The following is a 12699-nucleotide window of genomic DNA, read 5'->3' as shown; positions in this document are numbered from 1 at the left end:
CTGAGGGCTATTGCCGGGGAACACCTTCCCAGCTGCTATAAGCAGCATCCATTCATAACCGCAGTAGGGCTGTGGTCTCACCTTCCCCCCAAATTACATATACACATCTGTACATGATAACTCTGCACTTTCCATACTCATGTGTTTATCAGACTTATAAATTTTAGTTTTTGTTTTTGTATATGCCACTGATACATTCACATTACATTTGTCATACAGATTTTGATTCACTGTTGCATTCAAAATTGCATTGTGCATTTTATTTAGTGCGTTGTATACATCTTCTAAGTGAAATTACATTGCAGAAGAAAAAGAATGCCACTTGGGTCGCATCTTATTTTCTTAAGCATGACAATATGGTGTATGTCTGTGAAGAGAATATAGTATCTGGACATGCAGACCATGATACAACTTTTAGTGTGAAGCAATTTCTTTATTGCAGAGAGATTGAAAAGTCATCAAGCATGCGGACAGCAATATTGAAGCCGTAGCAACTTCAGTTGTTTGATTAGCAAACAAGAAATGTTAACTAAAAAATGAAACAAAACAACTTCAATTTCTGTACAGATCAAAGTATAGTACAATATATACTTTTATAATACACTGGCTTACAATACGTAGAATTAATACAGCAGTCACAAGGAACCAAACCTTGGGTTTGTTGAAGATAACCAGTGTTGTCCAGAATAGGCAAGTACACCATCTCTTTTTGTTTCTTTCCATGGACTGACAATAATATATACTATTTTGAGAACAGAACTATATATATTCTAACACAAACCATTTACACTGATTCTAACATTCCCTCTTGCTTTGAAAGTGCTCAATTTTCATTTTGTAATTTGATTTTAGCTTACTTGAAAAAAAAAAAAACGTCACAGCTTTAAAACTTTCGCTGCCTCATCATTTCCGATCGACTGTCACAAACAGGAGTCGCAGCCGCCGCACGCAGCCCTGAAAAAGGAAGCTTGTTTTATTTCACATGGCATGGAACCCAATGGGCCAGCTGAAGGAGAACGTTTACACTTCTGTCCATCAGGCAGACTAAATAAGACTCAATGGAATAAGGCCAAAGGCCGACGTGGCAGGACTTGACCATATCACAATGTTGGACTCACATGGTGAACTCGAGTGCTCCCGAATCCATAAACTGGCAGCACGGTGTTACCTTTCTGTGGCCGTTCTGTTTTACAGCCAGCTAAAATATTTCTGAAGGAAAAGAAATTGCAGATTAAGATCAAACATCAAATTACGCCCCGAACCCAAGGGTTTGGATTTGGTCAGAATTTCAGCCGACGCTGTAAGAGCTCCTATGTTTAACGATGAGTACAGAAAATGGCACCAAAACAAAGAGTTCAGTGCATCAGACATAAGGTACTTCAAAGACTGTCCACAGACTGTTACAATCACCTGCACCAGATGTACCACCACCGTGGCTAGGATGTACCACCACTCATAAATGCTGTATATTGTTAATTCAGTACTGAATGTAGGAACAAAGTATCTTGCAGCACCGTTTAACAAATATACAAATAGTCCAGGGACTATATGTGTAGCCCTGTATTTTCTTTTAAATGCTTGCTGTTCAAGACACACAGATATGGAAGAGCTGAGCAACACACAAAATGTTTCTAAACATCCAAATGTTTTCCTCAAAAATCATATTTTTTATCACCTAAATTCCCTCAGGAACTACATCCTTCATCATTCACTATTCATGTTTTCACCTTAAAACATTCTCTACATCTATGTTACCGTTCTTCAAGCAGCTCAAAGCATCACCTGGCGCAAAGGGTACAGTTACCATTTCTTTTTTTGCTAAACATAAACTATTTTAAGGCAATCCAAAATGAAATTTAAAAAGCAAATAAAGAAAACCTGTGATCTTTAACCCAATGAACACGAGAGGCATTTGATTGGGGGTCAAGGGTCAGTTCTGTTGGGGTGTTCTTTGCGCATGCTTTGTGTGATCTCCACAAATGTGAGAGCAGAACTGACCCAGACCAATCTTCCAGGAGACTCTATCTGAGGATTTTCCTTTTAGAGTTCTGCAACTGTACAATAAAAAATAAAACGGCACGAAAGACACATTCTTAATTAAGTTTGATGGTACTTGGAAGATCTTGCACATATGCCAAATGGTAAATAAGTACACTGCATTGCCATTGATTTATTCATTTATCACTGTGAAACTGCAGTACTCATGCCATCAAGTGAGACAGCAATGTGGGGATTCATCCCAAAGAGGTAAACATCAGGCCGAAAAGAATAACGTTGGTCTCAGAGTACCTGTAGACCATTCACAAATGTAATGGCTTAGATTTATGCATCTTGCCATCCCTTTGTGAGTTTTATGTCCTACTATTCAGAGATGTATGTACACACCTTCACTACTGTAAACCTGAGACACTGGCTGCAAAGTAACAGAATCAAACAAAAATACTGTATATATATATTCATTATGCTCATTAAGTGTTTCACAAAATAGGTATCATTACACTGTAAAACTGCCAGCTTGCATTTCATCTTCAGTGTACACTAAAAATCCTACCATGTATGGGTAGCAATTATACGCAGTGCTAATTCCTTTCAGATTAATGGTATTTACATTCCCATACATAGATTTCAGAAAAGTCGTTTTCCTCCTTTTAACTGTACTAGTGCCACACTGAAAATTCATAGTTGGGTTTCCATTCCAAAGCAAACGTAGGTGGTTTGGTTTATAATTAGGCCTTTTGCTATTGCTATAATAAAAGATGAACTGCAAAAAAAAAAAAATACTGCATACATCGCTCAACTATTTACATTTTTGATCAAAGCATTTCTTGCAAAAGTCTCTAGCTATTATTTGTGAATACAATGGAAATGCACTTCATTGCCACCTTTGTACAGAGCTTTTGGTGCACCTATGGTATTTCTCTGAAAAAATTCATTAGTCCACCTTACTTTTATTTTTTTACATTACATAAGAGTAAGAGACTACTTTTAAAGTTCCACTGAACAATTTAGTACATATTATAAAATGGAAGCCAAGTATGTACAGTGTACATACCAAGCATGCACCAAGTAGATGGCCTTTATAAGGCTTATTTGTAAATGTCCAACCTGAAAGTTTTCCTGTTTTTTTTTTTTCCAGAAAATAACCTTAAGTGCACTTTTGCCAGGTGCTTAATTCTCACTGCAAATAGTGCTCTGTACAATGTCTGACAACACAGATTACTTTGGTTCATGAAATGAGTAAAGTAGTGGATTGTTACTGCATCTATATGGTCTGTGTAAGGGAGTGTGAGGGAGAGATGAACCCAGGCTCAGGGCTTTCGCACAAGGTCTTGACAACTGTGATGCAAAAATGTTAACTGCTATGAAAAGGTTCACCTCTCTTTGTGCAGTATAAGCAAAAAAAACTGTATGGTGGTAGGTCTCAGACTAAGGGCATTCACTGTATTATACGCATCATTCCTCTGCCTCAGAGGTAACTGGGAATGGCAACCGACGTGCAGAAAATATGGAAATTTAAGAAATAAATTTACAGATTTGCAATACTGGATTGCTGATGACAGCATTTACTGTGGGGGGAAAAAAATCTTGTTTCTTATCAGATGTATCACTGTTTTTGCAGTTCTTATAATGCCAGAGCAAGATACACTGTAAAATGAGGTGACTCTTTTCATGGTCCACTGTGCCAACACAATCTCTTCTCCCTCTTTTTTATGGTTTAAGACTTGAAATGTTATTTAACAGAACAGGTTCCACGTGAAGGATCTACACACAAAATAGCTAAACTGTTTTAGCTGTTGTTGTTCCTTGCTTCACAAAACATGTGTCCCGGGTAGCCATATCAAATGATTACCCAGGTAGCAGTAAGGCAGAAACATTCAGATGAACTATCAATCTTTAAATTCAATGTCATGCATTAAAGACAAAAAGATAGCAGAAACCTTAAGCTTTGATGCAACCCAAAGAGTTCACTACAGCGATCCCCGTCGTAATGCCGCCCGTGGAGGAAGATTATGAGTAGTGTGCCTTTTCTATGTGAAACACTGAGGCTGATGATGCACTTCTCCCATCAGGAATGATCCATCGGTTCAGTGGTGCTGGTAGGCTCCGCATCCTGACTCTCCATTTCCTCCATGTCCTCCGAGGCCGCGCTCTTTTCGGACGGCTTGCCCGCCGCCGGCTCCCCGCCACTGGCGCTCACGTCCATGCTGGAGGGTTCGTGGTCGCCGAGCCCCAGGGCGGGATCCGGGGCGCCTGTCTTGCTTCCCTCTGTCCGCTCCGCGGGGCTCGCAGGGGCAGCCGGGGCGGCCGCGCCTTGGCTCTGCTCCCTCAGGTGCCTGTCCATGGAGGCCTGGATGGAGGAGACCATCTCCTGCAGCCGCTTCCTCTGGGCCTCGATCACGCTGGGGTCCAGGTGCCGGCCGTCCTTCAGGGTGACGAAGCCCGGCGCCATGCGGACCAGCTCCTTGGCCGTGTCCTCGGGGATGTCCGAGAGGTCGGCCTGCCTGGAGACGCTGGCGCTCAGGTCCACACCGCTGCTGTGCTTGCGGGAGATGGGCTTCAGCTCCGGAGGGGAGCCGCCGCCGGGCGCCCCGCCCAGGGAGTGGCCCTTGCCCTGGAAGGCGGTGACGTTGTGCATCTGCTCCTTCTTACGCACCACGCCGCCACTCCCCAGCCGCAGCAGGCCGTGGGAGGGGCTGCCCTCGCGGCTCCTGGTGGCCGCCTCCGAGCGCAGCTGCGCCAGGGCCTCCTTCACCAGGTCCTCCACGTCGGGGCCCACAGGGAAGTGCCCTGCCGCGTCCACACACAGCTCCAGCCGCTCCTCCGCCGCGTTGTACACAAACGTCTTCCCCGTCAGGTGAGGCAGGGTGCAGTGCTTGCCATCCATCAGTCCTACAGACAGGGGGCAGACACGAGCTGTGAGCACGCATACGCACCTCCATGCAACCGCAGCTCTCATGTAACCACTATCATACATCTGCATATTCAAACACCCCAGATGACAGAAGCTCTGGTGATTAATCATCCCTGTTTCTCATTCTGAGGATGTGAAAACGACATCTTGACAAATCCAAGGACAATTTAAGAGACAGCACATCACACAGAAAGGTGACGGGATGACATAAAACTTAAAAAAAAAAAAACACTGCAAATATCAAATGCCAGAGCAGCTTTCTGCAATGTGAGGCTATGCTGCAAGATGTAAAACGAACAAAAGTAGATCATCAAAAGCTGTATACCCATGTCTTTCTTCATGATGTTGTAGAAGACTCCACCTTGCTGGAATAAGTGAGGCAGTTTCTTTGCATATGACCAGACATCTTCTCCTGTGAGGACATAAAGATAATGTGAATTTCAATTACCTTAAGAGCAGGACATAAAACTATCAGCAGGCCATTACTTACAGATCTGTGACAAAAGGTGCACAGCTCCTTGTTTAAAGCTAAAAGGGATTGGACTTTAGGTGAACCATTTTGGTAAATGAACAAAAATAAACTTGTTTCACACAAACTGGAATATCTATGTTGATGACTGGTATTCGCATAAACATCCTGACATGACTGCACATCCTCATCTACATGAGAGCTACTGCAATTAAGAACAGGGACTGAATAGCATGGACCAAATATGTAGGCGGAAAGTCCTTCCAAGCACAGCCTTTGGCATCAGATGCAATCCAGCACAGTAGAGCAAAGGGGAAACAGAAGGAAAGAGCAGAGATTAAGACTGTGTGTCAGCCTGCTTTGTGTCAGCGTGTTGTATGTCAGCTTGTTGTGTGTGCGGAGGTGGAAGCAAAGTTCACCAATGCTGTTACGCCCGGAGAATGATTAAGTCTGGCAAGAAAACAGCAAAGAAGTGGACACACCTCACTCAGCAATACAGAAACAGAAGCCCACATCTCCCTGAGAACCGTGTGTCAAGAGGTCCAAGCTTTAACTCGCCGAACTACAATGGCAGCCTGCACAGCTGGATTACCCTTGGGCTAGCTGGGCCAGTATCTTGTCAGAGAAAAGAACAGCAACACAGTATCTTGAATGAGACGTTGCCTTAGTGTCTTGAATCCACCACTGACTAGCACACAATTAGGAACACTGGTATATCAAAGCAATCCAGGGACAAGACAGAGAGTAGGAAGGCAAAAATGGCTGATAGACTCTCCACTGTTGCTCTCCAGGGCCAGGGTGCTATTCGGTTATTCAAGGCTGAGCCCTCTTCTGTCTGAACAAAGTAAGGCTAACCAGTTTCTTTGGGTTTCATACAACATGAGCGCTACAGATGTACAAACAAACGAGTGCCTTCGAGCTGAAGAACAAACTTAATAAAGGAGAACTGTCAGGACTGTTGAAACAGCCCCCCCCCCCCCAGGATACCAGGCCAGCTCACGGATCTCACAAATGGAAAAACACTGCCATTCCCTCTGCCAAGGCACAGCCCTCACAATTCACAGTCAAATATGGAGAGCACAAGCTAAACTGATTACAGTCTCTCTCTCTCCCTCTCTCGCTCTCCCCCTCTCCCCTGCATCACAGGAATGTGTGCCCCGTGTCGGCCCTGACACATTCTGACCACCCTGCAGAGCGAGGAGCAGAGCGCCGTGTTTCAGCGCGGCTGTGAAAAGTGCAGGACTGTGCTCTTTAAAGTCAGAGATGAGGAGGGTCAGGCTGCCCGGATCGTGGGGTCGCATCTGTAGCGCGTGATCTACATGACCAAACTACTTCCCAGTTCAAAGGAATGGGGAGCTGGCTTCCTACTTTGTTCCAAGGAACAGACCTCTGGCATTTACCCTGACACACACACACACACACACACACACAGAATATGCCATGGGTCCACCGTCTGACACCAATGTCTGATATGTGAAAATGTGAAAATGTCCGCTGAAACCATGACAAGTGTTGCAAAGCTGAGAGCAGAGCCAGATGGAAAATGGACGTCAGTAATCCTCTGCAGAAATGTGCAAGTCATCTCCTTCAATGATGGAAGATATTTCAAAACCTTTCATGTCTGGCAAACATTTTTTTGTTTTTTTTTTTCCTCTCATTTTCAACTGGACAATGACTCAACATAATTATGAAAAATTCAAGCCTGTGAATTTATTTTGAGAATATATGAATTTAAAAAATATGGAATTAAAACACCCCTGTACTTTAAGCAAGGTTCACGCTGTGTGATATTTATCATCATACCATCATGGACCACCTTATACTCTTAAAATTGCATGCAACAGCATGTAAGGCAGGCAAAATTAACTGTAAATGTTAAACACATCCCTGTTTATAGCAACAGGGAGGCGACCACTCATACATTCAAATTATTGGGCTCCACCCCTACCCATAGTAGGCCTATTTTCAGCTAACAGTATTTACTAACATAATTAACACGCCTCTTATAAAACCACAACTTTTCGTAGGCATACAATCCATGGGCCTATTTGATGGTTGATCCATAAAGTGAAATGACCTTTATTCACAAAGAAAAGGTGGCCGCTTATCTGCATAATATCTGATTTCACCAGCATGCAGTGCTACCTTGTAATTGCAAGTGACACTGGGTCGAAAAACATGATGATCCTGCACGGGTCCCAATGCATGACCCCCCCACCACCACCACCACCACCACCACCACCACCAGCACCAGCACCAGCACCACCAACCCCTCTCATTGGATAAAAACAGCAGTGCAGTTCCCCTGTGTTTTTTATCTTATCTCTAAAACTGACACAATACTAGTGCATCAGGGTGGTGCCAGAATGTCAGAGAACATTTGTTACCAATGTGGACGTGAACAAAATGATTTTGTCACTTCCATAGCAACTGCCACTATGGCTGTGAATATGCTTCACATGCTTCACAAACAAGTCACATACACAGCAGTTCTGTTTTGTTTTGAGCTCACAAAACGCTCATAAAAAAGACTACATGATGCAGTCACTATATTATGACATACAGACATGTTTTGTACAATGATTTAGTAAACCATCAAGTTGATAATCTGACAACAGCACATTTAGTCACAAATAGACTGCAATATTAGCCTAAAAATGTACAGCCTAAATCAAGTTATGGATTGGTACAATCTGCTCACTCTCACCTGCTGAAGTTTGTTGTCTTTTTTGTTTACATTTAACAAAAACTAAATAGAAACTCTTCCAAAACAGTCATTTCATGGAATGCAGCTCCTTGTGGCTGGAAAAAAATTAAATATAATGGCAGGGTCTCTGGTCTGCTGAAAAATTATCAATCGGTAAGGAAATAATTGGTCAAATATTTACTAGGCTAAGTGTGAATTCTGATATCTACTATCTAACCTGAAATCAGATGCGCATGTTCAAGCACATTCATCCCTTAAAACTGCTCGCATCAAGTTCAACTGATGTATGAAGTTCTGAGAAAATGGAAAACAATGCTATAGATCAGGGAACACCCTATATTGTGCTATTTTCTTCAGGGCAGCTCTTATCTAATATAATTAACAGCTTATCATCAACAATTTATAAAATATTCAAAAGTAAGCAGTTTGATGGCACTCTGGTAATGGTGCTATATTCAGTCACTTCAAATTTTATGAGCTTTTCAAAGTGACTCGTTACTTTACAGGTGGTTGTGTTTAAAAGAATTAAGTATGAAACATTATTGGCCTGGTAATTTTGTTGCATTTTGTTGCATTTACAGGGCCATTATGGAAATCACATCTAGGAGTTTTCAACTCCTGAATGCCAACCACAACAAATATGTCTCTTTCAACATCTTGGCCTTGTACTTTAACCCTATTTTCTGTTCAAACACAAATTCACATACAAATGAAACAGAAAAAAACTCCCTCTTTCCCAAATGGATTGATCCAACTGAATTGGCTTTTCAGCCAAATGAAACGGCTTTTTAGAACAGGGCAAACCTGTACAAAGATGACTCATTAAAATACCACATTCTGAACACCTTTTAAATTGTGCAGTTATCATTACCCTTTAAATGCTGAGAACTCATTGCTTAAAATGGCAGACACTTGTTACCTATTCTCCAGAGAAGATTTTTTCCCTTTAGTTAATTATGTTAGTATATTTACACTGTCCAAACCTTCCACTCATGTAAGACAGAGCAACGATTGTGTAAAGGAAGGAAATGAAGCCAAATGATCTATCGGAAAGAGATGAATTTTTAGAAAAGGAAAATCATTCCTATCAATTTTCTCCAGTAAGCATCATCTGCAACAGGAAGAGATAAAAGGCAGCTATTGCCTTTGAGCTGAATATCAAACAACTGTATCTCTCATTCCCACATTTCTGAACACACACTGCATATCTGTCTTCATCATTTCTTAATTATTCCCAGGTAACTGACAACTCCCTCTGAGGGACTTGTGTTCCCAAACCCTGTACACCTGCTACCTCAATTTCCAATGACAGCCTCACAAATCAATAATCGGAATGGCTCAGCCAGAGGACTCTCACCCATTAAGGTGGCTAGAAGGCACAGGGAGGACATCTCAAGGTCGATGTTGTCCTGCAGCTCTCTGGAGGTCATTCTGCTGGAGGATGCAGACTCCTCACTCCTCACAGAGTGGAGGGCGGCAGTAGCCGGGGCAGGGACCTCCTTCTCCTTGGGGTCCCTGACCACCTCCACGGTCACCCTGTCCCCATGCTGCAGAGGCAGGGGTTCGTTCTCCTGGCCCTCTTTGGGTGGCAAGAGCTCCTTGGGAGGAAAGCCATAGCGGATACACTGCTGGGCTGGAGGCACGGCAAATTCTTTGGCGATGCTCCTCTGGAGCTCCGAGAAGGTGGTCTCGGCCTGGAGCGTCAGCATGGCCTGCCGCCCGTCGTTGGTGGTCACACGGATCTTCTTCTCCTTGCTAGACTTGGGGGAGTAGGGGGCTTTGGTGGGAGTGGCTGGGGCAGAAGAAGGTCCTTCCTGGGTCCCCACGGAGGCAGGTCTCCCCTGGCTCTTCTGCTCCTGCTTCAGCCTGTCAGTCCTCTTCTTCTGGGCCACTGAGGCCTGCTCGCTGATGCTCTGCTGGAGGGTCCGCTCAGCTTTGCTCATGGTCAACTCCTCTTTGTGCAGGGTCTTTGCCTTCTGCCCTGTCAGTATGATCTTGGTCGGTGGCTGCACGTCCACCGCCGCCTGCCCCTCTTCGATATCACTCAGCCTCTGAGCGTGGGCCCCATCGATGGCCACCGGGTTGTACTCATCCGGGTTCTTCTTGGCAGTGTGATGCAAAATGGTGTTCACCACTTTCTGCACCAGAATCTCACTCCCAAACTCCCCGGGGAAATGCTTAGTGACCAGTTTCATGGCAACGTCATACACGTTGCTGTTCAGACTGGGGTCGCTCTCAAACTGGAACCAGTACACCGTCTCCCTAACTACCCTCCCTCCCCACTCCAGAGTGATGGGGAAGGCCTCTGGCAGATTTTCGTACTCCTTCCCCTCCCAGAAATGCTTGAACCCGCAGCCACATTTCCCCCCCTGGGAGCGGGTGTTGGTTCTGTCCCCATCCAGGTACATGACGGAGCCGTCGCCGCGGATGTGCCGCACGGAGGTGCCGTGGCACCAATTGCAGGTGTTCAGACTGCTCAGCTTGTAATCAGGAACCAGGACGTCCCGCTCAGGGTCGTAGGAGCACACCACATTGTTCAGGGGGAAGCTGTAGTTCTTGTCAGGTCTGAGTTGCCCATGAGTCGACTTGGCTAAATTGTAAAATTTGCCACCGGGGGCTAACCACTCAGGAGCCACATGGAGCTCTGACAGCGCGTTGCAGATCAAACAGCGGTGAAGGCGGTTTTCCAGCACTGACTTTTTGGCAGCCTCCGTAACTTCTTCAGGCTGAACTCCAATCACACCTGTCCTTCTGTATACATACTGATGCACATCAGCCACCAAAGAGGGATGAATTCCATGCTTCTCCATGAATATCTCTTCCATGGCACCGACTAGCCTCATCAAGTACTTATCCTGCAGGCTTCTCTCGCCGCCAATGACACAGCTCCCGTCTTGCTCCAGCTGAATGTACTTCTTGATGAGCTCCTGCGGCACTCCCCAGGCCTTGGGAAGAAGCCTTGCGGGCAGTTTGGGCAGCGGCATATTTTTTATTCCAACGAGGGGGATGTAGTGGTTGCGTCCCGAGCTGCTCCAGGCGATGCATATGGGCTTGTTGAACTGACCATCCTTGCCCTTGCACCTCTCCTCTGGCACCAGCCCCGGGAGGAAAGTTGCAGAATAATCCCCAGAGCTCCTCATGCCACTCAGCGAGTCTAGCAAGATTATGGGCCGGTGCAACACATTCGCCAACCCAAATATATGGATGTTGCGCAGTCCTAAGGGCACGCCCTCCGGGGGGATGAACAAGGGGTCACACTCGTTTATGATGTCCTCCCATTCGGCCGCATCAATGAAGTCTTGAAAAAGGGCCTTATAGCGGTCAAGGTTTTGCTTGAAATTCTGTTTTAGGTTTTCTCTCAAAGCATGCCAGAATAGCTCCCTGCCCACAAGTGCCCTGGACACAGCATGGACCAAGCAGTGTCCATCCCCGTCCACATGCACAGGAATGAGACATTCTTTATTCCGGTTTGCTTTCTTCATCTCCTCCAATGTATCATGCAGGTAAATAAGGCTGCCAGATCGATCTTTGCCATAGCCGACAGTACATACATGTTCCTGCTCGATCAGAAAGGCCCTGTCCCCCAACAGAGAGCAGTCAAACATCTCACCTTGATTCATCTCTCTTAAGAGTTTGGCTTTACCTGTTTGTTTATCCATTCCGTATCGTGTGAGAATGGGAGACAGCAGCTTACAATGGTAGTTCGAGAGCCCCATCACTTTTACCAACTCTGTTCCCTTTTTCGGGGCTCCGGTTACACCGAGAAGAGCATTTCTTAATAAATTGTGAAGCACAACGTCCGGATCGGTGACTTCTTCCACTTTTAAAAGATTCCTCTGTTCGTGACGCTGGCCGCATTCGGTGCACTCAATACTAACCGAGCCGTAAGCAGGGAAGAACAGCCTCGCCTGGCATTTCGGATCCGGGCAGGTACCAGACAAAATGCGCTTGTCCTTTTTCTTAGATCCTTGTTGCAACGACATTTTTGCGAATACAGTGTTACTATGGTTCTCTTTACAAAACCATTATAGACCACTCGCGGGCGTTTCGTCAATCTTATTTTACCTTACGCAGCTGTTATTCATCACAAATGCAGAACCAAAAAACAACACGGAAGCGGTTCTTTTTCCATCGACTTTCTCGCTGCCTGTCTTGCGGAACACGTCAAACCCGCAAAGGAATATGGTACTTGTAGTTTATTTAAAAGGGGGCGTGCGTCGGTTTACTAATGTTTGAGCTATTTATTCAACAACATATCCCAGAGTCAACTGCTCAGATGTGCGCCGTTCACGTTCTCGTAGGATAACGGGAAAAGTAGTTTGTTTTGACATATAGCGGCAGTGTTTTTGTTTTAAAAGACTACAAGTACCATATTTCTAAAAGTGTCACCATTGGTTTTGTTTACCTATTTTGTTGCATCAGTCATCCGGAAGATTAAAAAATGATACCATGACCTGGCTCATTCGTTTTGAATGGTAGCACAGTCTGGTTAAATTAAACTAACCTATAGCTTTTTAATTTTTGTGAACTCACAAAACAGTCATAGTGAAATGGTCATATTTGGAAATAAATGTTCCAGATAAATAGTGTTTATGATAAATACACAAAATT

The 12699-nt window shown here is 44.6% G+C and overlaps 1 protein-coding gene across 1 annotated transcript; it reads right to left on the bottom strand.

Moving 5' to 3' along the window:
- Positions 1-3984: 3984 nt before the first annotated feature.
- vcpip1 (valosin containing protein (p97)/p47 complex interacting protein 1) lies at positions 3985-12218 on the bottom strand. Its single transcript, XM_036521395.1, has 3 exons — positions 9446-12218; positions 5238-5324; positions 3985-4890 (listed from the first exon to the last, which is right to left on the bottom strand). Exons 1-3 carry the CDS (start codon positions 12069-12071, stop codon positions 4067-4069), a joined length of 3537 nt encoding a protein of 1178 aa, XP_036377288.1. The 5' UTR covers positions 12072-12218; the 3' UTR covers positions 3985-4066.
- Between the last annotated feature and the right edge of the window lie 481 nt (positions 12219-12699).

The sequence above is a fragment of the Megalops cyprinoides genome, chromosome 2 (assembly GCF_013368585.1).
Source record: "Megalops cyprinoides isolate fMegCyp1 chromosome 2, fMegCyp1.pri, whole genome shotgun sequence".
NCBI lineage: Eukaryota > Metazoa > Chordata > Actinopteri > Elopiformes > Megalopidae > Megalops > Megalops cyprinoides.
This window is presented reverse-complemented; position numbering and strand designations above follow the sequence as displayed.